General features: G+C 38.9%; 1 protein-coding gene across 2 annotated transcripts in view; it reads right to left on the reverse strand.

The window, feature by feature from the left end:
- TAX1BP1 (Tax1 binding protein 1) overlaps positions 1-8,514 on the reverse strand; it is an 89,864-nt gene extending 81,350 nt beyond the window's left edge. For both annotated transcript variants that reach the window (XM_055420965.2, XM_055420964.2), the window contains exons 1-2: positions 8,378-8,514; positions 1,062-1,230 (exon numbers count right to left, since the gene is read on the reverse strand). In XM_055420965.2, coding sequence (XP_055276940.1) covers positions 1,062-1,223 — 162 coding nt within the window. In that variant the 5' untranslated portion in view covers positions 1,224-1,230; positions 8,378-8,514. The remainder of the gene's footprint in view (positions 1-1,061; positions 1,231-8,377) is intronic.
- Between the last annotated feature and the right edge of the window lie 391 nt (positions 8,515-8,905).

Here is an 8,905-nt window from a genome sequence, read left to right on the forward strand (position 1 = left end):
AACTTGTTATCCATCTCTTACGTAAAATTAAAAATGATACTGATTTCATAACAAGCCTACAATGAAGGTATCTTCATATTGGATTTTGACTAGCCTAAAGAAAATAGAGTAAATAACTCACCAATCCAGCAACGCCAAGGGATGAGAGATTCAAATAGGTACTGAAATATCATTAAATGCCAGAACTTTCTTTTGTCCCATACAGTTTTTCTGCCCTCCTCACTCTATTAGGCCAGATTTTCACTACTTGATACTCTCGATGTACCTAATTCTAGCAGCTACTTTTATTTCTACTTTACTATTTAACTTATACAGACCACACAATCAAAATTTCAATATCTGATGGTCTTGGTTTTAACAAATCATATCTAAAATAAAAATTGCTTCTGAGGGAGAATCTAGAATAACCCAAGAGAAAAGTAAGTTTTACTACCTGTACATTTACAGCATTACTTTGCTCAAAGGACATTCTTATTTTCTGGTTCTCCATTACATTCTGAAGACTTGAAACTGCCAAAAAAACTTCCACCACTGTAATGATCATCTCAGTGTAATTTTCAACTAAATGTAACATATAATGGCAAAATATTAGAACTGGGACTCTTGCCATCAACGAATTTACTAGTCATGTAAAACAGAACACTCTTATTAAAGCACGGGACAATATGAGGAATATTTTAACAATGGGGGACAACAGAAAATAACATAGTTGTAGAGCTGTACAAAATTAATTACAAATGACAAGATTGATATAGCAACGCAAAGGAAAAGATCCCTTTTTTTAAGGTAAGGAATGGAGAAAACGGGAGAAAAAAAATTTAAAAAGAATTTTAAGTCAAACCGTTTGATCACAGAGAGGAAAGTCTGGTGAACTAAAGTTCCTAACATTTGTTGTACACTACCCTGCACTATTAAATATTTCAAGTTTACATAATGTTTTACATTTGACTTTTACAAAAATAATCCTTAACGGAGAGCTAAGACAAGTATAAACTAATCGTGAACCTCTTAAGAAGAAAATAGAGTGCTACATGGAAGAAATATGCAGAAAGTTCTCTTACCTTGAATATACCAACCCAATCTTTTGGATGTGGATGGATATATGGAGTTAAAGTATAATGACATTCTAAGTGTGCATTAGGAAGATAACTCTTGGCCACATTTTGAAAGATGACATGGGCAAAGTTGGAAGTCTGCAATGGAACTTCTTGAAAGGATGTCATTGTGAATCTGAAACAAGTAAATTATACATATTTAATGATACCAACTAAGAAAAAACTCATACCTTGAGAAAATATATAGCTTTAAAAGTAAATTACAAGGATATTCTCAGAAAATTATCAAAAAGACATACTTCTTAAATACTGTAACTCCTTTCAGTTCAGTCGCTCAGTCGTGTCTGACTCCTTGCGACCCCATCAATCACAGCATGCCAGGCCTCCCTGTCCATCACCAACTCCCAGAGTTCACTCAAACTCATGTCCATCGAGTCGGTGATGCCAGCCAGCCATCTCATTCTCTGTCATCCTGGTCTCCTCCCACCCCCAATCCCTCCCAGCATCAGACTCTTTTCCAGTGAGTCAACTCGTCGCATGAGGTGGCCAAAGTATTGGAGTTTCAGCTTTAGCATCAGTCCTTCCAATGAACACCCAGGATTGATCTCCTTTAGAATGGACTGATTGGATCTCCTTTCGATATGATTAAATATAAAAACACAAACTGGGAAGTAATTCATTTACAAAATGATTCAGAAAGTTCAACAAATTAAAAAAACATAAAAACCAAACTTTCACCTCTCCTGCAAAGCCTAGCCCTCTGCTTCTCTTGCAAACCAAAAGCAGTGTTTCTATGCTGAACCCCTGAACTTGCATCACTTTCCTCCCTAATCCGACCTATTACATCCCTCCACACTAGGTTCGAGGCTCCTATAACCTAGAGCCTAATCAACTTCTCTGTCATGCATTCTTGACCCACATTCATGATCCCCAGCTTTTCTGAACCCCGATACATATCAGAATCATTAGGGGGTCTTAGAAAAAGACAATGACTTTTTGGGACCTGGGCACGACATGCAAGTGTGTGTATACACATTTTTTTTTAAGCCTCCCAAAGTAATCTTAATCCTGCATACAGCCAGCACAGAGAAATACTATTTAGACTATGACTCAAACCATCAACTTATGTCTCCATAAGCAGCTCTCACAGATTCCCAGACCTGGGCTGTCTTCTTTGGCTTCTGGTACACACTTGTTCAAATCTCTCAAATGATGTAAAATCTCAGTTGGTCTACTTGAAATAGTTCAGCCTATTTGTTCATCTCTACCTATACCAATTCTACCCTTTCATTCTATCTTGATTCCAGCATTATTGTACCCTTTCCACACAGTTAGATTAAAAAACATGTATTTTTACATGAAATACATACTGTTGAGAATCTATTAAAGATTTAGTGAGTGCTCACTGACAGCACTAGCTAGCAGATGAATGGTGAAAGTGGCCTATAAAAATCTTCAAAACCTAAATGTTTTCCATATTATTTGCTCTACTTTTGAGAAAAATGATACAATTTACTCAAAAAATCTACCTCTACAGTGTGTCACAGACTCATTTCAGTCATCGTTTCTACAGTACCACGTACAAAACAATGCCACTGACACAATGGCACTTGCTTCTGAGTCATCAAAACAAGAATCTCTGTAACAATGGGAAAAACCGGGTTAAGACATTTGCTAACCAAATTATTCTAATTTACTTCACAAATCCATGAAGTTTCTACAGAAGTAACACTAATCACATTTGGCTTTTTTCTGGCCACACTGCAAGGCTTGCAGGATCTTAGTTCCCAGACCAGGGACTGAATCTGGGCCAAGGCAGTGAAAGCATTAGAGTCCTTACCAGTAGACTACCAGCGAATTCTCAAATTTTAAAAATTACTAAGAAGTCTTTATTTCTAGGAAGATCTAAGACAATATGCTTTTCCACGTTTCTTTTGTTGATCTGAAATACTAAAGCTAATCTTTAAAATTCTGAAATAACACTTCAGAAAAGGTCCAATTTTCCTTTTGTCTCTTCTCTGCTTCTGTTATGGTCAAGATACTGCTTTGTACTTATAGGATATACAATATACTGGACATCCCACAAAGAGATTGTCATTCGTGAACCTGAAAGCCACTGTGGCAGAATATCAGGCTGGATGTCTATCAGCCTCTCCCACCTGAGGTTTGCCAGGATTCTAAGGTAAAGAGAATGCAATCAGCAGTAAATTTCCTGTATCTCTGCACTAACAAAAAGGCTTTATTACCAATAACCCTACTTCACAGAAAGACTTAACAGTCAATAGTCTCCAGCTGACACAACCTAAAGTCTTCAGGAAAATGAAAAGGTAGCACAACACTAGAAACTTTCTAAAGTAAGGGTTCATTACTTTGTTTCTTTGAATAGTCTGAGCAAATCTGGGCCCAAAGGGATGTCATGATGTTAATGAAACCACTAATGATAATCTTTCAAGTTCAGTGGCTTCCTTAAAAAAAAAAAACAAAAAACACCTGATTCCAGTTTTGAAAAAATGTTCATTACTTGTTATTAAAAAAACCCATCAGAAAGACTATAGCTAAAGTAACTGAACCAAACTCTTTTAGGTACAACTACCAAAACTGAGGCAAGTGAGTCAATAATGTTTTTCTATGAAGAAAGTGAGTATTTAACTTTCTCTGAGGAAGATACTCAGCAAGAAGAAAACAAAGTTAGCTTAGGATGAGTTTCCCATGCTGTACGTTAAAAGTCATTTAAGAATGAAACTTTTTTCATAAAACTTAAATATGTTTCCTAAAGTAAACTAGGAGAAGGCAATGGCACCCCACTCCAGTACTCTTGCCTGGAAAATCCCATGGATGGAGGAGCCTGGTAGGCTGCAATCCATGGGGTCGCTAAGAGTCGGACACGACTAAGTGACTTCACTTTCACACATTGGAGAAGGAAATGGCAACCCACTCCAGTGTTCTTGTCTGGAGAATCCCAGGGACGGGGGAGCCTGGTGGGTTTCCGTCTATGGGGTCGCACAGAGTTGGACACGACTGAAGCTACTTAGCAGCAGTAGCAGCAAAGTAAACTAAATCAACAAAGCAGTAAATGTTATACAACAAAGTAGTGGAAATTAAACTTTTGTTTAACCTCAATTATAAGAGCTTAGAAATCAATAATTAGACTTTTACTTTACTGAAAAGTTTTAAGATATAAAATAACATAAAGGTATGTTATGTGGGCATCCCAGGTGGCTCAGTGGTAAAGAATCCACCCGCCAAAGCAGGAGATACGGTTCAATCCCTGGGTCAGGAAGATCCCCTGGAGAAGGAAATGGCAACCCACTCCAGTATTCTTGCCTGTAAAATTCCATGGGACCACAAGAGTCAGACTCAACTTAGCAACTAAAACAACAATACACATACGTATTTATGTATATACATGTGTATATATGCTTATAAATGTATCAAAAGGGACTAAAAAGCACACACTACAGTCTTTACTCATGAGAGCTATGTGTGAAAAGAGGACTTAAAACTTCAACTTTTAACTCAATTGACTGAATTTTTACCAGCTTAATGTACTATTTTCATTATTTTAAATAAACACATTAACAAGAAATTTCATTTTTAAACCCTCTCCCCAAAATTCAAGTTTTTAATACAAAACTCTATCAGATATTAAATATATTCATGATGCTTATAAATCTTTAGAGTAAGATAATTTACAATTATCCCATTAATAACCTTCATTAATCTCTCTCCAACACTAACCTTTTTAAACATTTCAATCTGACTGTAACTACAGAAATATTTTTACAAAAGTCATTCCATTCTCCTTACTTTTTTAATTAATTCCAATATAACTTCTACTCATAAAAAAGTTAACAAGGATAAATGTAATCTAACTACAACATGAATCAACCCATTTTAAACAGTAAAATATCTAATTCCCATATAGTTTATGTTTCATTCTTCACACAGATAAGAAACGGAGTGAAAAGATGGTAAATCTTTTAAAATCATTGAATAATTAACGAGAATGTTAATATATCATAATGATTCACAGGCACACACACAGACCCACACACCATCTAGTGGGGAAGTAATGTGCAAAGTCACTGCATCACCTTGTGGTAGTGTTTGGGAAGTGTAGCTTCACTGACATCATGAGAAAAAGAACAAACTCAGCCTTAGCTGGAGAGAGGAAATACAAAAGGAGTAGCTTTACCATATCAAATTTTGTTTCCCATTCTCTATAAAGTACACCTCTAGAAACATGGCAAACAAAAAATAAACAAACAAACCAAACCGGACTTACCAAGAACAAGGGTAAGGGGGACGGAAAGAGCAAAGGGGATCAACTGTATTGCTGGCAGATGGAAACTATATTTTTGGTGGTAAACATGCTGTAGCATATACAGAATTAGAAATATGTTATACACATGAAACTGATGTAATAAACCAAAGTTACATAAGTAAAAAATAAAAACACATAAGAACAGTTCAAAAAAAAGAAAATGACACATCTGGCTGGGAAACAAAATCTGAAATACTTTTACATGCCGTCTGCAGTGCCCTCTTCCCTGTTTTCTACTTTATTCCCTAACATCTCTAGGGTTCCTTTTAAGTCTTATGCTGTAAACTTAACTCTTTGGTTAAAGAGTTAAGTCTTTGGTCTAAAATCCAATTTTTGTTATTTTTGAGGACTCATCAATATCTGTGGAATAATAGACAACATGCAGTGGGCCCTCAGGTAAGTAGCTAAAATAAATTGAGGGCGGGGGAATTTCAGTGTTACCTTCATTTCTTCCTCTTGGAACTTTTTCAAGCCCAAGCCTGATCTGGCTTTTCTGGTAGCATTTTTCCAGTGACTTCTGATACTCATTTTACTTAACTAGCCCAAAATGCGTAAACTTTAATCAAATAAAGTAGGAAGTTGACCATACTAAGAACTTCTGTGCATTAAATGTACAGAAAATTAAACTTTCTAATTTGGATATTTTATATAATTTGCTAATTCTAACACTTAGAATTCAAAAAGAAATAAGATAATTTTATTCTAGGTGATACTATTATTATGGTGATTGTATTTTTTTCAAAGTCCTTACCAGTTAAAGATGATAAATTATAGGTGAAATATCCTGATGTCCAGGATTTGCCCTAAAAACCTCCAGGGGTGATAAACCAAGATTAGCAAAAGAGTGAGTCCTTAAACTCTTCTCTTTTTGGGTATTTTGAAAATTTCCATAATAAAAGTAAAACCAAAGTAGATAAAGACTAGTAATAACAACTCACATATGACCTCATGCAATAGAAACACATTACACACAGTGGTTGAAATACCTAGTAAAAAATTTTTTTTAATTTTCAGTTAATTATATATGAACTTTCAAACTTATCTCCAAACAGTTCTGGAAGAAACTGAGTATCTGAAGGGAAAAACTACACCTAATATTCTAATTGTTTCCAATTACTCACATTTCAGCTCAAAGACTATCAGCTGGCTTACACACCAGAAAAGAATTATCAGCGATCTTTCTGGAAGGCAGAAGCAAATCCACCAATTTGTCAGTTTACACACTTAACAGTCCTCCCAATCTCCAGAACTCTTACAGCTGAGTACCACTACTCATTACACTTTGCCAGGTGTCATGCACACCACTTAATTTTTTTTTAATGGTGGTTTCTAAAAAGCTGTGAAACTGAGTTTTTATTATATTAGAGGGGATGGAATATACCTTCCTGCAAGAGTCTGAGACAAACTAAACTTTAAAAGGCCAGAGGTGGATATAGCCAAAATTTTACTCAGTAATATCGAAATTCCAAAGGAATGCAATCCAATAAAGTTCACATGTGAGGCAATGCCCCCAAAGCAGAAAAGGGAACACGGTTAAGACCTTTCAAAAATATTTAACATCATTAAAAACGGTTGAAACTTAGAATTCCAAAATATCTGTTATTTTGCTAAGTAAATTGGAGAAGGAAATGGCAACCCACTCCAGTGTTCTTGCCTGGAGAATCCCAGGGACGGGGGAGCCTGGTGGGGTCACACAGAGTCGGACACGACTGAAGTGACTTAGCAGCAGCAGCAAAGGATATTTACCAGTTAATTCTACGCAAATAGCTGCAGCCATAATTGTATAAACAGGGGTGTGCAATTTAACAATGGAATGACTAGAAAACGTAATCGAGTACTTTCAAGAAATCAACTTTATCCTTGATAAGAACAAAACGAAGGTCCCACATCCGAATAGCACTCCAAGGGTAATTAGCCCACTTTATTTTTAGATTTACATGTTACTCAATCTCTTCAAACGCTTTTGGAATTGGGCTCCAAAACTACCATTAGTAATTTCTGCATGCAGCTATTCTAAGTTTTCCTGTCCCTGACACAAAAGCGATTCATACCTACTTTGTAAAACCTAAAATATATGTAGAAAATCAAAAGTCACGGCGTTCTCAAACAAAATGATTACCAATAAGGTAATATGTTTATCAGAACACACACACACGCATACTAATCTCTTGGCAAAGAATCCCCAAAATGACGAGCGCCTGTCGGGACTTGTCCACAACCTGCGGACCTCCGGGGTGTTGGGAGGGAGTGTTGTGAAATCAGGACAAGTTGCCTAAGCAAAGACAAACGTGACTCTCCTCGGAAGATTTAAGATCCCTTCGAGCACAAGGCGTGACAGTCATTTATTTATAAGCAGACAAGAAAAACGTTCACTAACTCTAACTTTACAGCCCAGGTGACGTTGGAGATCTAGCACAAACAGCTAACTCCGCCCACGGCCCGAGGCGCACGGAGTCCCCGCCTCCTAATCTACGGGCGACTCAAACCAAAACACGGGTTTCACTCCGCACGGGCAAACCTGAGTGTCCCGTTTCGACACGACCTAGATGTTTTCCTAAGCTTACCTACCCCAGCAGCCCAAAGGCTACCCACGAAGCACTCACCCTAGAGTAGGGCCTCCGGCAAAGCACTTTCTTTTCCGGGGGTCTCTGGCTACTCGTCCCCAACCAAAGGACCCACATCCCACACGGCTCCCCTAAATCACCAAGGCCTATCCCAGGGCCTCCCCGCGGTGTGGGACGGCCACCCGTCGCTTTTTCCAACTCCTTTGCTAACCAAAGTTGTCCACACTCCCGTCACAATCACAGTCCGGGAGGAAAGGTTTGTCCTCGGGAAGGAAAGCATCGTCATTCGGCAGCATCGTCACCACGGAGACCACTCCCGAGACTAGTCAGGCCCCTAGACTCCAGAAATGAGGGGCGTATCACGAGCCGCGACAGAGCTCCAGGGGACGTCCACCCCATGCAAGGCGCTGGGGCGGGCTGGGGGAGGCGCTTACCGAGTGAGGAGCTCTCGGGGAGAGGGGGGTGTTAAAGAGGTTTCCGAGCTTCAGCCGCCATCAGCCGCCGAACCTCTTCCGCCACCACAGCCTCCCTCTACCGACCGGCTACACCTCCCCACACGGCCAAAAGCCGGTGACACGTCACTTCCTCGCATGGACCCGCCCCTTCCGCCGCCGACGTCGCGAGGAGTCAGTCGGGCCTAACCGCTGAAATACCAACCTGGTAGCACCTGGCGGTTAACCACCCTAGCTGCGTACAGTAGGCTCCTGGACTCTACAAACCCGAACCGGCGTGTTCCCTGGGCTCGGCTATTCCTCCACTTTCTTCCGCTTCGCCGCTTTCTATCAGATACCTGTGGCAACCAAACAGGATACGTTTAGATAATGCATTTTTGACGTTTTAATTATTATTTTAATTGAAAAGTGAAGTGGAAAGGGGCGCCCAGAAATATAGAGACTGGTGCCGTGTCATTGCCTGGATGTTTATAAATCTAAGCGAACCCAGTTATTCTGTGGCTCAGAAAG

Source organism: Moschus berezovskii, chromosome 3, assembly GCF_049115385.1.
Source record: "Moschus berezovskii isolate FMDL1 chromosome 3, NW_MosBer_1.0, whole genome shotgun sequence".
In the NCBI taxonomy this organism is placed as follows: domain Eukaryota; kingdom Metazoa; phylum Chordata; class Mammalia; order Artiodactyla; family Moschidae; genus Moschus; species Moschus berezovskii.